At 40.4% G+C, this 25,946-nt stretch overlaps 1 protein-coding gene across 9 annotated transcripts in view; it reads right to left on the bottom strand.

The window, feature by feature from the left end:
* Positions 1-25,946, bottom strand: part of HAVCR1 (hepatitis A virus cellular receptor 1) — a 37,229-nt gene that overhangs the window by 10,859 nt on the left and 424 nt on the right. Inside the window, exons 1-5 of one of the 9 annotated variants that reach the window (XM_045059311.1) lie at positions 15,613-15,766; positions 11,302-11,359; positions 8,062-8,400; positions 5,021-5,104; positions 1,868-1,972 (exon numbers count right to left, since the gene is read on the bottom strand). In XM_045059311.1, coding sequence (XP_044915246.1) covers positions 1,868-1,972; positions 5,021-5,104; positions 8,062-8,400; positions 11,302-11,359; positions 15,613-15,651 — 625 coding nt within the window. In that variant the 5' untranslated portion in view covers positions 15,652-15,766. 9 annotated transcript variants of the gene reach the window in all.

Raw genomic sequence — 25,946 nt, 5'->3', positions numbered from 1 at the left:
AAGCTAATAACTGGCCGTTGAATTGGAAGCTGTCTCGGGGCGCCTGGGTGGCGCAGTCAGTTAAGCGTCCGACTTCAGCCAGGTCACGATCTCGTCGTCTGTGAGTTCGAGCCCCGCGTCAGGCTCTGGGCTGACGGCTCAGAGCCTGGAGCCTGTTTCCGATTCTGTGTCTCCCTCTCTCTCTGCCCCTCCCCCGTTCATGTTCTGTCTCTCTCTGTCCCAAAAAATAAATAAACGTTAAAAAAAAAATTAAAAAAAAAAAAAAAAAAAGAATCGGAAGCTGTCTCTAAAGGAGAATTATAGGGCCTCCCTAATCTAGCAATGGCAATAAATAAGGCCTGCCTTAAAAGAATTAAGTGAGATAATATACAACAGTTTCCTGGCACATATATCCATCTAAGGTGGGTGGTGGGCCATATGAGCACCAAAATCCTTCCAAACCTAACATTCTTTGCTTCTGTGAGACTTCGGCCCACTGCAGGCTGACTCGGGCACAATGAGGATTTGGCTCGAGAACCTCAGGTACACTGCCAACCTGGCAACAATCACATGACTCATAGGGGACACAGCAGCTCTGATGTCTGTTTCACTCTGGAAAGCTCTACCTGGACCAGGTTGTAGTGACATGATTTTTAGAAAATGATTTCCTACTCCTATGTTCTTCCTACTCAACCACTAAAGGCGTGGGGTGCCGCCACTCCTACTGCTGCCACCTTGTGTTTCTATATATTTTCACTTTGTTTTTGTGCCCGGAAACAGTTCACACTAAGGATTCTACTTTCAAAACCAAATGTCACCATTATCTAATCCCAGTTGAATAGCTCCTTCTGTAAATCTCACTGCAGCTCCATTTTAAATTAACCAGCTTCCAGGAATTATTGGCAAAAGGTAAGCCAAAAGGAGGGGGGGCGGGGGGGCAGGGAGGAAGCTATGGATTGTTAATTCCTAAGCACAATGAGTCATACACATAAGGGAGGAGTCTTGCAAGGCTTGACCTTGTTTGGATTCAGCACATACACAAGCACACATAAGCCAGCTCTGCATTACAAAGGGGTTCAGCGTGTGGCACTCTCCAGAATTACCACCATGGGTAACAGAATTAACTGGGGAAAATGAAAGGATTCAAATCACCTTTCTCTACCACAGGGAAGACAGGAGAATCTTACATTTCAAAAAAGCAGAGATTGTATGAGACCTGCCCAGAATAGGGACAGTAGGGAAAAGTTGGGGAAGTAAACAGACAGTCTCAGCAGGATATGCCTCTTGGTGCTGGTGCTGATGTCCTCAGCTAATCTCAAAGTATCCATTTACAAGCTCCACAGGGTGACAGGGGAGCTTCCTAGATACACTTAGGGTCTGGGTCTTAGATAAAGCAGAAACGTGGTTGACCAGTTTGGTCTGGATACCAGGGAACTGGATTTAATTGTTTTAAGGCTCTGACCCAAGGGAGCAAGCCCACTAATAAGTTTGGAGTCAAGACTGGTTGATTTGATTAAGACAAAGAGTGATATGCACGTCAATGCTTCCCAACTCACACAAGCCACCTCTGCCAGTCAGGTATAGGGATTCTGGACATTCTAAGTAAGAGTCAGAGTTGCCATTGTATCTATTACTTACCACTTTTTAACTATGTCTGAGGTTCTTCACCAGCATTCTACAAGATAATTGGTATTCCATCCAGTTCACAAACGATAAAAACAGATTCTAAGTAGGTAAGACATTTGTTCAAACCACATAGCTGATTAGAGTGGCCAGCATCAGCATTCAGGTCAGGTCTGTCTTACTCCGAAATATATGCTTTTAACGATGTGCCGGTGATTATCAAAATTTGAATACTCTCAGGTGTTCAGGAAAAAAATGAAGCTACCTTTTGGGCAAGAGTACAATGGTGAACTGGTGGGCTGTGGTGTCCTCGTCTCCTGTGGTGCTGTAGGCTGGGTTTCTGCTGTCTGCACTGGAGAAGATGAAGTAGCTATTGGAATGAAAAGAATAGAACTGTGCTCCATCTGTAGAGGAAAATTCCCACCCCCAACAAAAATGAAAAACACAACTAAAATCAGGAATCACGATCAACTTCCCACAGCACCTTCACGCAGCCTTTCCCTGAAGCAGCCAGTCCCTGAAGGCATGCCTCTCACCCACTCACTTCCAGTCCTTTCAACCCCCTCTTAGAAATTTAATCACAGATGGCACCACTATCTAGGCATACCATTATCATGAACAAACCTGATCTAGATAATCATCTGGATAGTTCATCAATACATAGGGTTATTCCACACTTGTTCTACTCCTAGGATCCCCCTAAATGTCCAAAGTCTACAACAGCACCTTATGTAGGACATCCAATTAAGCTTTTATTCATACAAATGACATTTCATTTTCATGGGAACAGGGCCTGGGGGTTTGTGCTTATTTGCCCTTTCCCCTTCACAACAATGCCATCTAGATTTCCTGACCTTATTCAAGGTCCCAGTATCCATCCACATATCAGCACAGAATACATACTCAAAATATTTAATTCTTTGAGGTCTCTTCAAGGTGACAATATTGTCCAATGTCTGAACCTTGATGATGATTAACAACTCTAAAAGCAACATTCTTGGTAGACCTTGACCTGGCTCCTTCTGTGGTTGCGTTGTGGTCACACCTTTCTTAAGACTGATTTCCTGTTATCTGACTCATCTTATGTTTCACACCAAAAGTTTCACTAAGAGTTTTCCAGCACAGGGATAGGTTTCCCTTTCCTTTCTAAAATCAATCCTTTCTTTTCTATCAGATATTTCACCTTATATGCAGCATTGATCACTTCCCTCTTTGTGCATTTTATTAAATATTTTAAATATTTTATTTTTATATACCTTCCTCTTAGAGCACCACAAATTTTGGAGCAAGTTATTAGTGCTGGCTGGACAAGAATTCCCAAACCTGGGCTTTTCTTGCCTTTTGTTGGTCTTTCTGTTTTCCCTTCCCCACAGTGATCTCCACATTTCAACTTTACCCTTTTTCATGTTCTGAACTATCTTCCTGCCTCTCTCTAATGTTCAAATCTAAAATAGCATGTAGCTCTGTTGAAGAACTAAGAACAGGACAATATAAGAAAGTTGGGTGATCAGAATCTTTATTCAACTTGGATCTGTGCAAAAGACCTCTTGGGCTTAACTCTTTTTCCAAGTTTCTGTCTTAGCAGGCATCTTTCTCCCCCCCCCCCCACCTCCATTTCTACAACCTTACAGCCAACCATTCCATGAATTTTTTAGGCAAGTTGTATATACAAGAAGCATTGAGCACAGGAAGAGAGTGGATGTAAAGATAAATATCCCCATGTTGGATCTGCTCCAATGTGCATCTCCTTCCTGTTCAACTCAACTCAAACTCTTAAGAAAAACATCAAGACAAGGATAAGGCTCAATTAACACTATCCCTGAGGAGGTCACATGGACATATGAACCAACACTTTTCTTCTCAATCTTTGCTTTAAACATGCATGTTCACCAAACCAAATCCACTAATCCATCCACACTTGCAGGCACAAACTAAATATTATGAAGCTAAATCAATATTGAGAAAGTCAACAGATTCTCTAGTATGTTCAGCTGCCTCAAACAGAGCTGTTTTTCTTACAAACTTTTATGGCTCTAAAATCCCAGTTTTAACCTAAAGCCCTCTCTTCCAAACTCAGCTCACAGCCCAATCCTTCAGATCCCTCCTGATTAAATATACATATGGTTCAATAGGAGTCAAGGGAAATCAATATGTTCCATCAGGTTTTTCTGGCTAAGAGGTTGTGACATCTCTGTTACTCCTCAGATTCCAGTGCTACCCCAAGGGGTCAAAGAGTTTTGGAGGCTCTAAGAATCTCCACTGAAAGTTATCTTTTTAATCCTAGAGATAGAAGGTTTGAACCTAAACTTGTACTCAGAATGGCAAGCTATTTCTCTACCTTTAAATCAAATTATTCTTCATTTGTATTAAATCTAAACTCTTATTTATCAGAAGTTTGAAGTGTTAACCTTGTGGCCTGAATGAGGAAAAAAAAGTGTAAGTTCTAAATCCCTGAAGTCTTTAAATCCGATGTTTACTTTTTCATCGGTATAAATAGTATCTTTTGCCATTTCCATGCTACATAAATAAATTAAAAGATGCTGGAAGCAAAACTGTGTGAGTAGATTGAATGCCTAGAGAAGACAGGGTAATCATATAAAGGATTTTTCAGTGAGGGATGTCAGATCAGGACAAATTCATCCAAACATAAACTCAATACTCATGGTAGAAGGAACAATCCAGTAGTTAAAAGCACAAACCCAAAATTCAAATTAATGGAGAATGAATCCTGATTCAAGTACTTTCTATCCATATAACTTTCTGCAATGAACTGAGACTCTGCCTAAGTTCTCACAACTATTAAATGGGATTGAATCACACCTACAGTGCAGAGAGATTGTCATAAGTATTATATTAAACAATATAATACTTGTAAAGCAGTTAGCATGGTTCCTATCACTTAGAAAACACAGTAAATGTTAACTTTACTGAAATCTTATCCTCAAGTGGAGGTCCAGCTTCAGAATGTACTAAATGATCTCTATTCAGAGCTCCTTGTAAGGACAGAATCTCATTAACCTGGCCCCTGTTCCCTGGCATTCCCTATTTTTTCCTTAGAAACCTGTGCTCAACTGGGCCAAATCCACTCCACCCTCAACAGTTGTCTAAGATCAAAGGTCTGGCTTTGGGGGGTGGGGGGGTGGGGGGGGAGGCGGGGGGGTGGTGGCCGGGTAGGTGCTAATAATGAATGCATTGGATAATCTGACCAAAAGCTATGAGTCTCCTTTCTCTAAAAATGATTACATGTAAAAAGGTGCATACAATTTGGGACAGGTATTCACAGACCCTGTGAAGCCCATGTTTGGAACCCAGGTAAGAACACTCAGCCTAGATTGTACTTCTGCTTTAACATAATGCCCTGGATGGTCTACATCCTCTCATTAGAAGACCTCAGGGCTCAAGGAACACATTTGTTTACCTGGCTTGAGGTTCTGCGTGGGTGCTGGCATTGAAGAAGTAGAGGTAAAGGCCCTAGGTGACGTTGGAACACTGGTGACCACAGCTGGAGTTAGAAATCAATATGAAAGCAAGGATTAGTCAAGCAGCAGGAAACAAGAGCCTTGGGTTGGGCCCATGTACCAATGCAACCAATGAGAAACTGTCCCCAGGCAGAATTAGGCACCAATTTTCCCTGAACTCAGAGTTCTTGTCATTGGTCAACTAGAATCTGTGACACAGGAGGGCTTGAAGACATACTTGTGAAAAGGAAACAGCTGCATTAAAAGATATATATTTGGGGAGGTTCCGAGGTGAAAAATGACACCTGGGATTTGCACTGAAGCACTTTGAGACCAGTCATGCATATCAGATTTATGTATCTTCATAAACACCTGTGAGTTAAGGAAAATGTCTAGAGCCTGGAGCTGTCTTCATCATCTCAGTGGTGAATGACTAAGACTTCAACAGGATTTCCCAGGCCCAGAATGCTTCCTGAGGGTACCGTGCCAATAGAGGGACGTGCAACCTAAATGAGGGCTCACTCACATCCATTAGTGTATTAGCTAGATAAATCACACAGATGATTTATATATTTGGTTAGAAGGTAAACTAGATGTTTTACGGTTCCTTTCTACCTAAGAGATAATAACAATAGCTAATAACATAGGCTCTTTCTGGAGTCAGAAGTGGGGTAGGATTCCAAACCACTTAATGAAGGTCACAGAAGTACCCAGAGAGAACTGAAACCGGAATTAAGCCCCAACAAGGACTGAATGAAGAATGTAAACTTTTGATCTCACTAGGCACCGTTTTTCTCCACGAGAAGTTTCCTTCAATTTCAACTTGACTAACTACAAAGGAAAACCCATTTCACTTATATAGGGGACAATTGGTTTGAAAACTCTTCTGAAAGATCTAACTTAATTTAGAATCTGAAGAGGAAAAACTTTTTTCAACAAATATTTGTGAGTGTCTATTAAATGTGAATCATTAGTCTAAAATAGAGGTCAGCAAACTTTCTGGGAAGGGTCAGATAGTAAATGCCTCAGTCTTTGGACACCCTATAGTCCCAGGCACAGTTGCTCAACTCAGTGAAAGGCAGCCATAGACAATATATATATCAAATGTGTATGGCTGTTCTAATAAAAATGTATAAAACAATGACCCTGTTTTGTTATCTGATCTAGTTCTGGAACTATAGTTTACTGACCCTGATCTAAGGTGTAGTCAGAGGCTTCCGAAAAGAGTACAGTCCAGTCCCCTCCTTCCAGCTAAAACCAAGTATGCTGAGTATGCAAAAAATCTAAGCAAAGGAGAATAAGGGAAACAATAAAGAGGAGGTAACCTGATGGAATTGTCTAATGAACTTGACTTCTTCAGTGGTAAATATTTTTCCCGGGCAGAATCTAGGAAACTATAACTATAGATGCTGGTGGGGAAAAAAAAAAGCCCTAACAGAAGCTTGAAGAGTAAGCTCAGCCTATGAAAAACGTAAGACAACTTTAGCAAAGAGTTAGTTATTGGAGGCAGAGTCACCTTGGCTCAGTTATGAACCTTCTTCCCACTTGACAGGGCACTGCCCTTGTAAATGCCCACGTATTAAAGAATTTTGAAGCACTTTATCAGCTTCAAACCATACAACCAAACCATAAAAAATTCAACCAAACCATAAAAAAATTCACAAATACAAAAAAGCTACAATCATCATCTCTTCTGGACATGCTGCCTCCTTACTTCTGTCTAGAGCACACTACAGTCACCAGCATTCTTGGGCTTCCCTAAATTGCTTCCCAGATGTAGTTTCCCCAGAGTCAGCTATTTTCTCCATCAGAATTGACCTTATCCCACTTGCCTTCACAAAAGAAACAGGCCAAGTCCAAAAGCTGGTAGATTGCAAGACCAAGTTCGTCTTAACTTAAGACAGAAAGAGAGAGAGAGAGTTTATTAAGGCCACAGGTATTGGGTTCTATTGTCAATATAAGAGTTTAGTGGAAGGAACTTCATTAGGAAAGAACACCAGAAACCAGGGAATCCTGAGGAATCCACTCTGTTCATCCAGTGGTAAAGAAAATGAGGATGTTCACATCAAGACAGATTTTTGGATTTCATGAAATTCTTTTTTTTTCTTATTTTTTTAACCTTTATTTATGTTTAACAGACAGAGCATGAGCATGAGCAGGGGAGAGGCAGAGAGAGAGGGAGACACAGAATCTGAAGCAGGCTCTAGGGTCCAAGCTGTCAGCACAGAGCCCAACATGGGGCACGAACTCACAAACTATGAGATCATGACCTGAGCTGAAGCCGGACACTTAACCGAATGAGTCACCCAGGGGCCCCTGGATTTCATGAAATTCTTAAAAGCAACTGGTGTATCGTTATTGGAATATAAATGCTTTCATATTGCAGTAAGGTCATTTTTGTTTTTAAAGAAGCAGTTTTGCAATATGATGTGAAATATACTACAAAAATTCCCAGGCAGGGCTGAAGGAAGGAACTGTATATTCCTTAATAACAAGATATGCAACAAGATTGAGTTGACAATTGTTATAGCTGGGTGCTACTATTATGATAAGACCTTATACCATATTACGTACTTTATATGTTTGAAATGCTCCAAAATAGTTTTAAAAATGCTAAGAACATTTAAAAATTCCTCTAAAACATAATCTCAGAGAACAAGGGCAGTTCTTTAAGTTGAATAAATTCAGCTTGATAAAAATGTTTACTATATTTCACAGTGGAACAGTGAATGCTTTTTCATGAACCAACTAGCATTTTTGAAGCACTGCTTTAGGGAACAGTAGCTGACTGGGAAGATCCTCTAGCTTACCATCTTGAATCAAGATTGATCTAAGACTTCATTTTATACAAATAAAAGTTATTCTATTTTCCAACAGTTGCTGAAAAACAAGACTGTAGGAACCTCCTCTTGCCCTCTTAAAGGAGAAAAACACTACCAAAGAGTCAACATCTCAGCCAACCCACACGAAGCGATCAAAGGAAGAAGGAAAACAAGCTCACCTGGCTTTATCTCCAATGACAGGGTGAGTTTCATGTCATTGAACCACCCGCTGTGTTCAACACGACAACAGTATAGGCCACTGTCAGTCTGAGCCACGTTCTCTATGGTCAAAGACACATTCCCTTCTAAAAGGTTTCCCTTTAGCTTATAACGTGGGTGCTTCCGAAAAGTGACGTGGGATCCATTAGTCCAGATGATTACATCTGAGCACTGGGACACAGGACATACCCCTCTGCCCCAGCACATGGTGGTGACTCCCTTAGCTGTTGAGTAAGCGCAGGACAGCGTGGCAGAAAGACCTACCACTCCATTCACTTGTTTGTGAGACACTACAGCATCTGTAAGTAAAGAGAAAGAAGAATATGAGGCCTCAATATTTCAGTTTTATATTTATTTTCACTGTTTTCTTTTCAATGTAGTTTATTTCATTTGCAATCATATGGATTTGTATCTTCAATTAAAAAAAATTCATTGTAAGCATTTTTATGTTAACATACTCCTTTTTTATGTTAACATATTCTTGGGGCGCCTGGGTAGCTCAGTCGGTTAAGTGTCTGACTTCGGCTCAGGTCAGGATCTCACAGTTTGTGGGTTTGTGAGTTCAAGCCCCCTGTATCGGGCTCTGTGCGGACAGCTCAGAGCCTGGAGCCTGCTTCGGATTCTGTGTCTCCCTCTGTCTCTGACCCTCCCCCGTTCATGCTCTGTCTCTCTCTGTCTCAAAAATAAACATTAAAAAAATTTTTTTATGTTAACATTTTCTTAAAAGCATTATTTATATGATATTTGTAGATAAGATATAATTAAAGCTTTTTTTCTGTATTAAGGATTATTTTCTAACTGGACAGATGTCTAAGAGAGAAATTACCAGGAATACTTTCACTCTCTTGATGAACATGACCAAATTTCTTTCCAAAAGGTTTGAACCAAATGACACTTCAGTAATACATGAGTATATATTTCATCCTGTGTTTGACATACATGTGGCTTTTCCACTTCCCCAGATTCATTTGCTGTCTCAACTGAAATATGTTTGAAAAATTCTATTGCATTTAAAGTTTTAATTTTTATTGCAGCTTTTTAAACTTCTATTGCAAGTGATGTCCCCTCACAGCACCTCTCTTATAAGAAAAGCAGAGCTTGGGGCATCTACCTACCTCAGTGGGTTAAGAGTCTGACTCTTGATTTCGGGTCAGGTCATTATCTCACAGTTTGTGAGTTTCAGCCCTGTGTCAGGCTCTGCTCTGATAGAGTGGAGCCTGCTTGGGATTCTCTCTCTCCCTCTCTCTCTGCCCCTGCTCCCTCCCCCCACTCTCTCTATCTCAAAATAAATAAACACTAAAAAAAAAAAAATAAAAGCAGAACTAATGTTTTGTTTAAAGTATTATTGACTGGGGTGCCTGGGTGGCTCAGTCAGTTATGCGTCTGACTCTTGATTTCTGCTCAGGTCATGATCTCAAAGTTTGTGAGTTTGAGCCCCACATGGGGTTCCACACAGCATGGAGTCTGCTTGGGATTTTCTCTCTATCCCTCTTTCTCCACCCCTCCTCCATGATCTCTCTCTCTCTCTCTCTCTCTCTCTCTCTCTCTCTGAAAATAAATAAAAATTTTTAAAAAATTTAGGAAATGGGTTTCTAATACTTCTAGGAGGAGCTGAGGTTTATCATGGGCTTTAAGATCAGTCTAAAAAAATCCAATAGGGACCCCTTCTCATATGTTGTTAGCAGCCCCACAACTGAGCGAGGCCCACTTCCCCTGTGAAAACAGACAGTTGGAAAACACTCAACCAAGTTCTAAATTATGACACTTAAAAAACAAAAGCAAGAAGTCTCTCCTGGGGCAATGTCATAAAAGCCCTATCTTGCCAAATACAGACAAGGTGGCCATGAAAAGAAATCTGAAATTCACCAACCAATCACATTTACAATTTTGGCTATGACTTTGGGAAATGCTCTGGGAATAAAATGTTCATGGTTATATAAAATAAGAAAAAGGCACTGAATTCTTAGAATATTTAGTTTTGCCTAGTATCATTTTTAGATTATAAATATAATACATGTTAATTATAAAAATCAAGTTATATAAGTTATAATAAATGAACTTTCCTTCATAATCTGATTTCTGGAGATTATTGTTTTTAAAATGTATGCATTATGTCTATTCCTAACTTTGCTATCTCATGGAGTGTTTTGAAATAAAATATTTTTTATATTTTTATTTTTTTATTTTTTTATTTTTTTTAAATGTTTATTTATTTCATTTTGAGAGAGAGTGCACATGAGTGCATGCAGAGAGATGGAGAAAGAGAATCCCAAGCAGACTCTGGGAATCTGACATGGTGCTCAATCCCCACGAACCCTGAGATCATGACCTGTGCAGAAATCAAGAGTCGGCCACTCAACCCACTGAGCCACCAGAGCGCCCCTATACATGGAGTTGACATTCAGTTATATCGCTAAATTCTCTTATCACTTATAAACATGCTTATTTCAATTCTGATTTAAAAGGAATACTCTATTTCATGACTAAGTATAATCATGTCCTCAAACCCTATAAAGCATTTTATTTATTTATTTATTTATTTATTTATTTATTTATTTATTTTTAACTTTTGAAGTTAACATACAGTGTATATAGTGTCCTCTTGATTTGGGAGGGTAGATTCCCGTGATTCATCGCTTACATACAACACCCAGTGCTCATCCCAACACGTGCCCTCCTCAGTGCCCATCACCCATTTTCTCCTGTCCTCCACTCCCCCCATCAACCCTCAGTTTGTTCTCTGTATTTAAGAGTCTTTTAAAAGAAATAGTTGCACAGCATTTTTAAAAAATCAAATGACACAGGATGGTTCAATGGAGGACTGGTTCCCTTTCCAACTAATCCCAGCTTCTTCTCCCCATCCCTCCTGCTCATGGCAACACTGTTACTATATCCTGCATACACTTGAGTAGTCCATGCTGACACTGCTGTCCACTCGTCCCTTTTATTGTTTAAACACAAATGACAAGATATGATACACAGTTCTGCATTGGGTCTGGCTCACTCACCCATAGATTTTGTAAGTCATAGCATTTAAGCAATTTCTTTTGTGTAAGATTTAGCCTGGTTCTTTGGCCACTAACTGACCCATTACCTTTCACCAAAGCCCAAGCACATCCATCTTCCTACACCACACTCACACGTCTCCTACGTGCCCCAATCTTCAGGGCTTCCAGACGCCGGCCCACCTGTTCGCTTACCTGTCAGAAGTAGTATGGGGCTGAAGATGGCTACCCAAAGCTGCATGATGGTATTGGCCTGAAGGAAAGAGAAAGCAGACTGGTAGGTGTGCCCCTCACCAGATGGTCTCGGAACAAGTCTTAATTCTCAGACTGCAACTTCTCCTTTCACCCTGACTGGGTGGATCACATGAGCCTGCCCCGTCAGTGAGGAGAGACCATGCACAACAGCTTCACATATCAGTTATCTCTAGTGTGACCATCCTGCACCTTCCAATAGACAGGCAAAGCTGTCCTCAGGTCAGCCCCTTGTTTCCCAGGTCCTTCCCCACAGAGTCCAAACTGACTCCTGATGCTGACACAGGGGATACAGGGGCAAACAGAAAGGAAACCAGAATCAGGCTCAGTGAGGGGACCATCACAACCAAGACTGGTCTTCACTTACCCTTGGCCTCGGAGATGAGTCAACTGGCCCTTTAATGAGTGCAGAGAACTCCCTGCTCTGTGGCTACAATGATCAGTCCCCAGCCTTAGTTATACTGTCAAGTTTACCAGTGGCAAGAATTAATCAAAAATGTAAATCACCGTGCCTGACCATGTTACAGGAAGCAATGACTCAGAACACATCTCACTGAGTGATGTCAGGAAGTGTTTCAGGAAGTAGATTCTGGACCAGACTTGGGTTTAGATCCCAGCTCTGTCACTTGCAAAGCTGGGTATCTCCATGAGTTACTGAGCTCTTCCAAGCCTTGACTTCCTCATTTGTAACATAGCACTAAAAGTACTTGCTGTGTCTCCCTCAAAGGATTGTTATAATGAGCAAAAGCGATATGGGAGACCTTTGAAAATGAAATGTAAATATGCATTAATGCTAACCAAGGTTTTCGGAAAACTTACTGTGTGGTGGGCTCTATGCCAAACACACACATGCACTTAGTCCTCAAAGACCTCCTTCGACAGGTCCTGCTATTAACCTCATTTCATAGAAGAGGAAACTGAAGCTTGTAGATGTTAAGTGAACCAAGGTTCCAGACAAGCTCTTCTGAATTTTGCACTTAATCATTAAGCCATACAAGTATGTGTCAGCCTGCCTAGTACTTCATTAACTGTCCTCTGATCTAAAGATTCAGTAACTTCCTCCCAGGAAGGTACTGATGCTCCATTTCTAGGCTAATTGCAGCCCATCACAGGCTTCACGGAGACATGAAAACAGTGGCAACGGGTCCTGTGCTGCTCGGGAATGTGAACTCCTGACTCCAGCAGTCTCTGCACTTGGGAAAAAGACCTAAAGCCTAATACTACAAACTGGTGGCCTAAAGACTATACTTGGCCCACAGAAGTGCTTTGTACCACAGTGTTCAAAAATTCTTTTCTTGGGGGCACCTGGCTGGCTCAGTTGGTAGAGCATGCAACTCTTGATCTTGGGGTGGTGAGTTTCAAACCCCACGTAGAGATTACATTAAAAACTAATCTTTAAAAAAAATCATTTTTAATTAATGGCCACCATTTAGAAATCTAGAGAGCCCACATGAGAACTCAGTTTTTCTGCTTTGTTATGAAATACAATTAGATGGCCAGCAATGGCCTGTAGCACCCAGTCCCCTTAGAGTGTGCCCTCTCCAGCCTGCTCCTGCACCAGCCTTGTTGGGGGTGTGGGGTGCTTCTGTGTGTGGAGGGGGCCCCTGTCTTAGAATCTACTCTACCTTCACGAATACAAGCTCTTTCCTGTCACTGGGCCTTCACACTGGCTGTCCCCCTGGCCTATTTGCTGAAACTCACCTCTTCCATCCAACAATTGGATTATATGACCTTTATTAGTCCTCCTAGCTTTACGATGCCACACACTTGAACTCAATTGGGTAACAAGATGAGTTCTCACAAGGGACAACTCCTTTCTGGATTCCCATCCTCCTCTTATTCTCCATTTAAAGGGAACACTATTGACCCCACGTTGACCACCAGCAAAAGTGGGGGAACACATTCTGAAATGCTTCACAAAGAAGTAGGTCGTGCCTTATATTTATTTGGGAGGCAAAATATTTTATGACTAGCTTCGTTATACTCCGAGACTTAGTCAAAGCCCAGAAGGTCAATGATAAGGATTTTTCTAATTTAATTCAATCATACCACATTTGCTATCAATATATTGAGGCTAATGACGCATGACTTAATATACTAAGAATGAAAAAACCCAGGATTGTGCAATCAGGTGGAGAGACAGGTAAGTAAGCAACTAATAAAATCAGGCAGAATGATGTAATTGGTAAATATATAATCAGATTGTGTCACTCTTCCCCTTACGATGTTCCCACGGCTCTCTCAGAAAACAACAAAAAGCAAGAAAACACCCTAATGTCTTACCCAGATTTACAAAATCCCCCCCAGTTATCTGTATCCTGCCTACCTCTCAAATTTCTTCTATGTCTCTCTCCCCTGCCACGGGGCTCCAGCCATTTGGGGTTCTTTCAAATGTATCCCCATATTAGGACTTTTTCCCTAGTGATACCCTCTGCCTAGATCTCCATTCCTTTACCCCACGAGTTTCAGATTTCTCTTTGTCTTTTGGGCCCTTGTTTAACTGTCACCTTCTCAGACATTCTTCTGGTCCCTCTGTCTAAAGTAGCCAACCCATCACTCTATTACACTATTTCAGTTCTCTGTGCAGCATTTCTTACCTTGTTGCCCTTGATGTGTGTGCATTGTCCATCCTTCCTTTCCCTTGTACTGTTCATTAGAACTTTCCATGATGACGGAGTTATTATAGCATATGGATGTTGTGCAATATAGTAGCTGTTAGTCACATCTGACTACTGAGCACTTGAAATGCAACTAGTACAACTTAGAAGTTAAAAATAATTAACTTAATTTTATTTAATTAACTTAAATTTAAATAGCCACACATGGCTATGGTCTTGAAAAGTACTCAATTCTAGACCATAAACTCCTCTAAGATAGAGCTCCTCCATTTTTTTCTGTTATACTCCTGAAACATTGAAAGGGAGTGTCGTGACCCACGCGACAAACACCGAGGTCAGGGTCCTGAGGGTAGGGGAATGCAAGAAAAAAAGAGAGAAGAGAAAGTTTGGGAACAGGAGGGTCCCCTGGGCTGATGGCCCAAGTGACGGCTTTATTGTTGCTATACACAATCTTTTATAATATAAGACTCTTATGGATCGGGTCATTCTAAGAATAAACAGGTTTCACATGATCACTGCCAGCCAAAACATTTAGTTCTGTATACCTTGTGAACCTTGTGAACGGGTCACAAGACCTTGTTGATAGATTGCTAGCAAAACACAGTTCCCATGTTTGTTTCTATCTGACTCGGGGTAGAAAAAGGGAGGTAAGAAAAAGGGAGGTAGCATTACTGCCAACACCTGCAGACCACAGCCTTCAGGAATTAACTTTTTCAGCCTTGACAAGGCTTTCGTATGCCCTTGAAAGTGGGGGAATGGGAGGGGGAACCACCGGGTTGGCTTGAGTCAACAGGGAACGTTGCTCTACCCGGTCTCAGCCTGGCACCGGGGCCCAGCCCCCCACAGGGAGCCAATTAGCATTGATTAAATAAAGTAATGGAAGCATGAAGGTATGGAGGGAGATCATTCATTGACAGGGGAGGGTGGGGAGGTGATGCAGGGAGTGACAGAAAAATCCCTTAAAAAAGTGACATGTGAGGGGCGCCTGGGTGGTGCAGTCGGTTAAGCGTCCGACTTCAGCCAGGTCACGATCTCGCGGTCCTGGAGTTCGAGCCCCGTGTCAGGCTCTGGGCTGATGGCTCAGAGCCTGGAGCCTGTTTCCGATTCTATGTCTCCCTCTCTCTCTGCCCCTCCCCCGTTCATGCTCTGTCTCTCTCTGTCCCAAAAATAAATAAACGTTGAAAAAAAAATAAAAAAAAAAAGTGACATGTGAGATTCATCATTGGAAAATGGGGGAAGGAGCAGAGGGTGTTTTAAGTGGAATAAATAATGAGCAAGAGCCAGAACAGGGACATAAAACCAAGGCTCTGAGATGTTGATTAAGTATAATTTTGTAGGACTGAATTTTCTAGCAAGTCCATCTCCTATGACAGCCTCTATTGTGTCCTAAAGGCTCCCAAACAGCATAGTGGTTTGTTTGTTTGTTTGTTTGTTTGTTTAATTTGACCTACATAACCTCCATGAATCACTACTCTTTAGTGCCAAATTTGTGACCCCTTGAAAGATACATCTCAAGTTGAGGGTTAAGGTTCAATGGGCAACACTGTTCAGGGACCAGACATGAATTCCCAGCTGCGTACTCTACCCGAGAAGGAGCACCACTGTAGGTGCATAGAAGTGACAAGACCAGGCTTACCTTTGATAAGGACTCTGTAGTTGCTGGGTTGAGAAGCATGAAGACCTGTCAGGAGTGCAGTATGTCAGAAGACGGGAAGGGATGATAGTGGGCAGTTCAGGCTCTGGATGTTTACACAGTAGAGCAACCAGTATTTTCTACAGGATATGAGGTGCAGGAGCTTAAACATGACTCCAGGGGATTTTGGCCTGAAACAACTGGAAGAACTGGAAGTGCCACCACCTGAGATAGGGAAGCTGCATGTGACACAGATTTGGGAGGAAATAGTCTGGATTTTGAAAGTGTTGGGTTTCAGGTGGAGGCTGTTGAAGTTTAGGAGAGAGATCTAGAATAAAGATAAGTATTTGGGGGTGCCGGGGTGGCTCAGTCAGTTAAGCGTCTGACTTCAGCTCCCGTCATGATCTCATGGATGGTGGGTTCGAACCCCGCATCGGGATCTATGCTAACAGCTCGGAGCCTAGAGCCTGTTTCAGATTCTGTGTCTTCCTCTCTCTCTGCTCTTCCCCTGCTTGTGCTCTGTCTGTCAGTCTGTCTCTCTCTCTCTCTCTGTCTCTCACAAATGAATAAACATTTAAAAAAATTTTAAAACAAAGATAAATATTTGGGAGTCACTGGTATAGAAATGGTATTTTCAAATCATGAACCTAGAGATATTCAATCAAAAGGAATGCTTGTGGCTAAGGACTAGGCTCAGGGGCATCCCACAGATGGTTGAAATAGAAGAGATGCCAGCACACAAACAGAAGCAGACCAAGGAGGTAAGAGGAAAAGAAAAAAGTAAATGGGATTCTGGAAGTCACGTAAAACAAATTTGTCCACTGAAGAGGCGATCATCATGAATCAAATGTTGCAAAGGCAAGGAATGAGATTTGTCTAAAGGACTGTTCAACCTAATGACCTTGACAAAAGCAGTTGTGGTGAAGAGTACTTAAGTGATTATTTACTTTCCCTATGTACATTACACTTCAGAAAGAAATGTTTACAAAGAAAGGGAAAATCAAGAGAGAAATTGGAGACAGGCACTCTTCAAAGGAGTTTTATAGGGAAAAATAAATGGGAAATGGAGTTGGAGAGTAGGGTCAAGAGAAAGATTTTTTAAGATGATCAAAATAGCAGTATGTTTGTATGATCCGGAGATGATCCAGAGGAGAAATAAAAATTGATTTAAGAGAGGAAAGATTTGTGGAGTAATGGAGGAATAAAATCCAGTGCCTAATTAGGGGATTTTGTTTTAGACATGACCAGGGGAGCACATCAGCAAGAGAAAATGGGACTAACGTAGGACCATCAGGCAGCATTAAAGTGCCACTGAAGGTAGGGGTCATGAAAGTGAGAGCAGCCCAAGAGGCTGGTGCTATTCTCCAGATACCTGCAGGCACAGGCTACGGGGGAGGAATAGGAGACTCCACAGTGGAGTATGGCCTTTTTTTTTTTTTTTTTTAATCTCCTCCCACATCTCTCTCTAAATAACCTAATCAGGGGCTGGGTCGCTCAGTTGGTTGAGCGTCCAGCTCTTGATTTCGGCTCAGGTCCTGATCTCATCGTTCATGGGATAGAGCACAATGTCCACCCCTGTGCTTGACAGGGTGGAGTCTGCTTGGGATCCTCTCTTTCTCCCTATTTCTGCCCCTCCCTTGTTTGTGCATGCTCTCTCTCTTTCAAAATAAAAAATAAATATTTCAAAAAATAATCTAATCAAGTATCTCTTCTACCATAAAAGTATTCAATGGCTTCCCAATGCCAAAGTCCAGACTCTGAAAACTGCCCACCTTCTCCACCTTCCCCCCCTTCTCCAAGTGAGCACACCCTTCCACCCCAAGCCTCACAAAACCCCAACCAAATTAAACCATTTTTACCTGCTAACCTTTGTAACCCCAATAACTTCTTTTTTATTTTTAAGTAATATCACACCCAACATGGGGGTCAAACTTGCAACCCCAAGATTAAGAGTTGCGTACTCTACCAACAGAGCCAGCCAGGTGCCCCATAATCCCAGGAGAGACCATCACGAAACCTGCAAAAGTCCGAAGCCAATACTAAGCTCCTCCTTTATGAACATTACACTTACACAACTAGTTATCTTTTACAATTTACAAGTATTTTTATTTTACAAATCACAGAAGTCAAGAAGCCAAAGGCTTAACATAACAATGCTCTAGACACACATACTCCCATTTTCATAATATCATATCATATCCATTTCACAGACAAGGAGAGGCTCGGCAAAAATATGTGTTGACTCTAAGGTCACACAGTTTTCAAACAAGCTTAAATAAATATGGCTTCCTCCAAAGGTACACTCTTTTTCTGGCTGACATTGTGCAGGAAATGTGTAAACAACTCAGACATACAAGTCCATGATCCTATTTAACTAAGAATCTACCTCCCCAAAGCTCCAAATATTTGTCCAGTTTTATGCAAGTTTCCCCTAATTCCTGTTGGCTCAGTCATCACTGTCCTAATACCCCATGTGATACTTCTGGTTTCTAGAGGACTTACATTCAGACAAGTTAAGAGGTAGTTTTCCAGCTCCCCTGATGTTGTTACTAATCCTCCCTCAAAGGTTTTTATGGGTACAGACAACATTCTCCCAGCATCCATTCATCTCTTTGCCACACCCTTACATTAAGAATAGTGGCAGGTCTCTTTGAAAGTCAAACTTCTCCAGTCTGACAATCTTTTTTGCTGGATTTGGTCTATTTACTAACTGAAATAGATTATAAGGAGATGTTAGTGAGCTGGAACTCAGCTGTTTTTGTTCTCTGCTGGGATGTTTTTAAAAGATTCATCACAGGGGCACCTAGGTGGCTCAGTCATTTAAGCATCTGACTTCAGCTCAGGTCATGATCTCATGGTTCATGAATTTGAGCCCCACATTGGGCTCTGTGCTGACAGCTCACAGCCTGGAGCCTGCTTCAGATTCTGTGTCTCCCTCTCTCTCTGCTCTTTCCCTGCTTTCTCTCTCTCTCTCTCTCTCTCAGAAATACATAAACATTAAAAAATAAAAATAAAAGATTCAGCACAGATCTTGATTTTAGGTAAGGCTCCAAGCCTGAAAAGTCATATAGACTTTGATACTGCTTACACATGATGGGACCTTAAACAGGGGCCAAACCTCTCAATTTATAGAGAAATAAAGCAAAGAAGAAAAAGAGGAAGAGTGTGGGACCTGTACACGTCACTCAGGACAGATGCAGAAGTGAAAGCCAGCTTCACCTACTCTACTATTCTTATCACTCAACAAATGTTATCTCACCAAGTCTTTATTGAGTACCCCATGCTAAACATGGAACATTCGAATCACATAAAGCAAATCTGCAATCTCTGCCCTTGGAAGTTTAGGAAGACAAGCTGTCACCTTTAATAAGAAAGTGGTAGAGCTATACTATGCTCCAGTAGAATTTATAATTACATGTCGATTGAGACCCAGAGTTTTAAAGTTGTGTATGACAAGGATGTCAGAAAGCTGGATGCAAGCCAAGCCCCGGCTCACACAGCTAGAGGGCACTATTTGTATAAAGCAGAATGTTTCCCCAAGAAATTAAGAGACTATGGGTCCTTTTCTTTTCCCCCTGAAACTAAAACAAGGTTGCCTACTTAAAAACAATGGCATCACAGATGTGTTTTTGGATTAAAACTTTTCAGTTTTAACCTGTAACTTTCTTCATTATCACATGATTGTGATACATTTCATCCACATCCATTTAGGAAAGAAGGGGAGTCAAAGACACTTGATGGCATTGGGCTTTTATCAGATAGGGTTAGGGTAGTTTTCTAAAGGATTCTATTCTCCCAAACCAAGACTATTGCACGACTTGCACACCTGGTTAAACTGCCTGTGTGTGCTGGTAGCACTGAGATAAAATATACACTGAGTTCGATCAAAACCCTTGGCAGGCACTGCGTTGGTGGTGGGGATTGAGACTTTAAACAGTGTCGATAAAACCCTCTGCTTATTAATGATATACTTTGAGAGAGTGTCAAAATTTTGTTGGGAACTGTTTCCAAGAAATGCTAAATGAAAAAAAAATTTACACAACAATCTATTTTATAGAAACCCATTTTGTAAAATCCCCATGATAAAATGACAACAACAAACTTGCATGCATGCGTATCTACATGGCAAAGTCATGGCAAAGGGGTTGGGAATACCCATCCAACACCTTCAGAATGTCCTCTCTGGTAGGGGGACAAGCAGAGGCAAGGGGGCCTTTCAGTTTAAGAATATGTTTGTATCATTTCAGTATCTTAAAACAAGAATGTACCATGTACTGTTTATATAATGTATGTAAAATGTTTTAACTAAAGAAAAAAATAAGAAAACCAGGCAAGTCCTCAAACAACATGTTCTTACAAAAGCAGAGGTCTTGTACATTCTGCTATATTTTTCACAACCTAATTACAACCACCTTTTTCCTAATCCCAGATGGAAAAAAAAAAAAGTAGCTGAACTTGCCTCAAGCCACATTCAGACATCACCAAGCACCTAGAAAGATGGCCGATTATGAAATAATGTTTTAATTAATATGAAAGTGCTTATTATACTGTAAGGCACATGCTTTTTTCTGCAAAATAAAAAATACATCAAGTCACTATGTGTTTAGTTGGGGGTCTGCTGTTAGACTCTATGACACCTGTACCACTTCATGCATTCACCCAATTAATATTTATTGAGCACCTGCCATGTGCCAGGCCATCTTTATTCTATGAGAGTCATTTAGAATTTTATAGAGTTAAATTAAGGAAGCGACAAAGACAAGGAATAGTATTCCCAGCAAAGAGGAAACAAACGAAGACAGCACCAAAAAATGCTTTTCTGTACTATTTGGAATCTAGTATGCAGGTCTACTATATGCTTACTATCTTTTATTGTAGTCAGTTGCTTGGCTATGAGGCTTTCCTGATGGAAAAATACTTACAAATCTGTGTTTCTATGGTACCTGTATCATGGCTTGAGTTTGCATATAACAGGCATATATTCAGTCTGTCAGTCGACAAATTCTTATTTAGTATCCACTCTGAGCCAAGTATTGTACTAGGCATCTGGGATATGAAATGAAGAGTAGAGTACTTTATAGTTGGGTATTGGAGAAGGAAAATCACATGGAAATAAAAGCAAATAAATAGAATTTCCAACTCAAATAAACTATGCAGGAAATATACTCGACTAAAGCTAGGCAGGTTGGTACTTCAGAGTGGGTGGTCAGGGACACTCATGACACTTAACCCACAAAAAATTAAAAAGTCAGCTCTGCAAATGGTCTGCGAGAATACCCCAAACAGACAGATCAGCTCCATCGAAAAAGGTACCAGAACCAGGAAGAACTTAATTTGTTCTGGAATCAGAAAGGAGAGCAGCATGGCTGAAATAGAGTGAATAAGAAAACGTTGGGGAAGTCAGACAAAATCCAGTCCCGTGGGAAGTTGTTGAAAAGTTTTAAATAACAAAGCAATTGAACCTGGTTGATGACTTTAAAAAAGAAAAAGAAACTGCTTTGGCTGCTGTGTAAGGAGAATGGATTCTGAGGAGAGCAAAAGTGAAATGGGGGGTACCAATAGGAGGGTATTCCTTAGATGGACGAGTGGGTGCATGGATGGAAGGAAGGAAGGAAGGAAGGGAGGGAGGGAGGGAGGGAGGAAGGAAGGAAGGGAATTAATGAGTAAATAAATAACAACTGTGATTACAAAGGAGCAAGGCCTATGAGAGTCACATGACCTATGTATTTTTAGCTTAAACTGGTTCTTAAGTCAAATTCCAAAAAAACAAAAATTACTTTGAGATAAAGGAACGTTGTTGGAGTAAATAGTTTTCTAAAATGACTGCCTTGAGAAAGATAATATACATTTAGCAATGTGATGACTGGCATATCTATTTAAAAATATAATCATAATACTTGAAACACAACCACATCTTTTGATCCTACAATTCCATATCTAGAATTCTATGCCTTGAAACTGCATAAATACACATAGGTTTTTGTATGAAGAATGTTCCTTGCAGCCTTGTTTGAAATGGAAAAAAAAAAAAAGGCCCTAAATATAGATGCATAGGGAAGTGATTTAATAGATTATGCACATGTGTTCTACTTAATACTACTCAGTTATCTAAGTGAACGTTGTTGTCCCATGTAATCTGACATGGACAGATGGCCTTCTACGAATAGTGGGAAAACTAAATTACAATGTACGTCTTGGTGTGTGTATGAGAGAGAATAGGAAATGGTCCAGACCTGTACCAGTACTGTAGATACTGGCCACATGTGGCTAAAGAGCACTTAAAATGTGACTAGTCAGAATTGAGATGTGCTCTAAATATAAAACACTCACTAGATTTTGAAGCATAAAATGGTGGGGGGGGGGGGGAAGGAACTCATTAATCATGTTTATATTTATTCTACATTAAAATGACAATACTTTAAATGACTGGGCTTAAAAAAATCTATTAAAAATTAATTTCACCTGTTTCTTCTTATTTTGTAAATGTGGCTAGTAGAAAATTTTAAATTACCTGTATATCTTTCATTGCATTTCTACTAGATGGTGCTGGTGGAAAAGAATGAAGCAAAAACACTGATTATTCCTGGGGAATGAGATTGGGGAGAAATTTGGATAAGGAGGACAGGGAATAGGGACATTCACCTTTAACCTAAACTCTATTATATTTTTCAAAAAGAATTTAACTTCAAATAGTAAAAATCAATAACTGAATAACAAGCAAAGTCTGTAGTTAACAGTATTTTACCATGTTAATGTCTTGGTCTGGACAAACGTACCATGGTTATGTAAGTTGTTAACATTAGCAGAAACTGGTGACTACAGGAACCCTGTATTATCGTTGCAGTTTTTCTGTAAATCTTAAAGTATTTCAAAATAAAAAGATAAAAAACAATAATAAGGGAGGGGCGCCTGGGTGGCTCAGTCAGTTGAGCGTCCAACTTTGGCTCAGGTCATGATCTCACCCTTTGTGAGTTGAAGCCCCACATCTGGCTCTGTGCTGACAGCTCAGAGCCTGGAGCCTGCTTCGGATTCTATGTGTGTCTCTCTCTCTGCCCTTCCCCCACTCATGCTCTGTCTGTCTCTTTCTCTCAAAAATAAACATTAAAAAAAAATAATAGGGGTGCCTGGGTGGCTCAATTAGTTAAACATCTGACGTCAGCTCAGGTCATGATCTCACAGTTCATGAGTTCAAGACCCGTGTGGGACTCTGTGATGACAGCTCAGAACCTGGAGCCTGTTTCACATTCTGTGTCTCCTCTCTCTTTGCCCCTTCCCCACTCACACTCTGTCTCTTTCTCTCTCAAAAATGAATAAACATCAGGTGCCTGAGTGGCTCAGTCAGTTGAGTGTCTGACTTTGGCTCAGGTCATAATCTCGCAGTTTGTGAGTTCGAGCCCTGCGTCAGGCTCTGTGCTGACAGCTCAGAGCCTGGAGCCTGCTTCGGATTCTGTGTCTCCCTCTCTCTCTCTGCCCCTCCCCTGCTCACACTCTGTCTGTCTGTCTGTCTCTCTCTCTGAAATAAATAATAAACATTAATAATAATAACAATAATAATGGAAAAAAGCAATCTAACAAGATGTGTGTCTTCTGCTTCATAGAGATTCTTACTTAGTCTCAATATACTGTAAGGTAATTAGCTCCAAATTGTATGTCCCAGCCAGAGTGCCCCTCGTAAACTCATTTGCTTCAAGTAAGGCAGCTAGGATAGCTGTCATATGTCTTAGTTTTTACCTAAGATTCCATTTAGTTCAGGTAATGCTTTTTTCCCATGGTGATTACAAGCTATTTGGCTGCCGTTTACATAATAGGAATTTCTGTTGAAGTTGGAGGTTGCTGGAGAGAATGATGAAAAGCACTGCTCCCCCAAGAACCTTCTGGAAACCTAGACAGTGAGCAGATTTTAAAGCTCCCTCCCCCTTGAATTCCTACTTCAACCCTTAGATTCAGCTAATACTAAGTTCAAGAGATTTTTGCTAAGACATAGTGGTGAACTTTGGGATAGAGAAATGAATCAAAAATCTGTATTATAATATAGTTACATATATTATAATATACAATCTATTTGTTGCAATATAACCAAACTGTTGGAAATAATCTTCCAACAGTTTGTTGGAATTTGTTTTTATTTATACATTTGTTATACATTTGTTATACATTTTTTTACTTTTTACATTTGTTATACATTTGTTACTTTTTACTGAAGTGTTTTCTGAACAAGAACTAAACTCAGCATGCAATGGGCCAGTAATGGCAAATGAAACCACAACCACAAGTAAAATTTAAAACAGATCAGATATAGATATATAGAATATGGATATTTCAGAGCTGACAAAAATAAGGTAAACACTGCATTGGAGTAAGAAGTATTTCTATTTTACATGAACTAGGTTTAAATGAATGAAAAAGTATGAATACAAAATGTAGAAATTACAAAGGACGACATATCAACTTACCATAAAACAGGTTGCAAGTACAGAATATAAAACTATAATGAAATATTTTCCAAAAGTGACCCACCCACAAAACAATTACATTAAAATAATGTGCACATTTAGACAGACGTCCCATTACCACCACCACCATACATAAATAGCTTAAACAATCATAAAAAAAAAAAAGCCTCACTGCTTTCTCTGGAAAAGGAGACTCACATAAGCAGAAGGAATTCAAACAAGAATTCACAAAAGATAATCACTACCATGAGTAAATGAGTGACTTGGAATGACCTTTATCATTGTAGTCACCATTACTGAGAAAAAGACACAGAGGATCTACAAGCCTGAAACATTTCTGACTCATACTGCTCCTTTGCACAAATTTTCCACTGCAGATGGGCTAAAATCTGAGCCCTCCTCAGGCTTGAGAACTTTTCAGCCAAATGGTCCAGAGGCCCCTCTCTTTTTCCCCACTTAGCAACTGAGTCCCACAAAAAGGTGGTGGAAAAATCTTAAACACTGCAGCTCTGGGGCATCTCTCTATACTTTTCTCCAGAAGGATCTAAACTTTCTGAATAAAAAATGGAGACAAAATTGTGTTCAGCTTAAGTTTTTGAATTTATACTTAAATGAGAAATGAAAAATACGAATAGGCATGAGGGGGGTACCCGAAAATCAACTAATGAGGGATTGAACTGTTTGGAATTTCTGCCTTGGGAATTCCAAATCTAGAAGTGATGCAGACAAAACATGGAAAGACCTTACTTTTTCAGTCTAAAATGATCAGGGAGCCCCCTTTTGTCCTGGGGTCTCTTATGGAAGAGCTATGGAGAAAAAAATCCTAAGATGCTTCTAAGAGCAAGCCACATGTTCAGTCTTATTACATTGTTTTTAATTAAGTTACCCATTGACCTCCTGGGCCCTTTGGAGCAGCCTTGAAGATTTCTGTTCCCCATTCTGCCACCTTCCCCCTTCCAAATAACTGGTGTAGAATAGATCCCACTCTGACAACCAGGGTTCCAGTCCTGGCTTACTGCCAGCCTTGACCTTGAATTTAGCTTATCCTAGTCTCCATTTCTTTCTATGATGAGGAGGGCAGACAGAAAAACATTGCTATAATGTTTAAATCTAATTTTTTTATTATAAAAGGAAATAATTCAAACAATTTTACAAGCACATAAAAGGAAAAAGTGGAAGTCTGCCTCATGACCATTTGCCCCTGTGGGATAGCCATATTGATTTTGGAATATTCTTCTAGATTTTTTAAGGCAAAAGAAAACATTAGCATCAACAATATATACTATTCTAGAACTTTTTTTTTTTTTTTTTACTTAGCAATATGGCATTCTTCTCTGACAAGTAAGTAACATACGCTACACGAGAATCAGGATTTCGTCTGTTTAACTCACTGCTGTTTTTAGGGACTAGAACAGTACCTGGCACATAGTAGGTGCCAATAAATGTTTGCCAACTGAATGAATGGAATGAATCCTCCTTACTGTCAGATGAACTACAAGTTCTACAGGGTCAGGGATATGTCTGTTTGGTCTCTCTCTATGGTCTCAGCACGAGAGTACCTGACACATAGTAAGCACTTAAATATTCATTGAATTAGCAAAACAGCTCAATGATGAAACCACTTAATTCTTAAGTGAAACCACTTAAATGCACCAGTGTGTTGAGATTACAATAATCAACTATTCCCCAATTGACATAAAAAGTCCCCTACAAACACCGTTGCAATAATCATCCTGTATACATACCATCGTTTAAAGATTTTTAAATAATAGGATAAGAATCTCTTTCCAGGAGGGGTGTGGTGGTGGGAACCAGTGATATGGTTCAAATGTGTCTGAAGTCCTTTCCCTCTAGAATTTCATAACTTTAAAACAGTTACAGTTA

The sequence above is a fragment of the Felis catus genome, chromosome A1, assembly GCF_018350175.1.
Source record: "Felis catus isolate Fca126 chromosome A1, F.catus_Fca126_mat1.0, whole genome shotgun sequence".
In the NCBI taxonomy this organism is placed as follows: domain Eukaryota; kingdom Metazoa; phylum Chordata; class Mammalia; order Carnivora; family Felidae; genus Felis; species Felis catus.
This window is presented reverse-complemented; position numbering and strand designations above follow the sequence as displayed.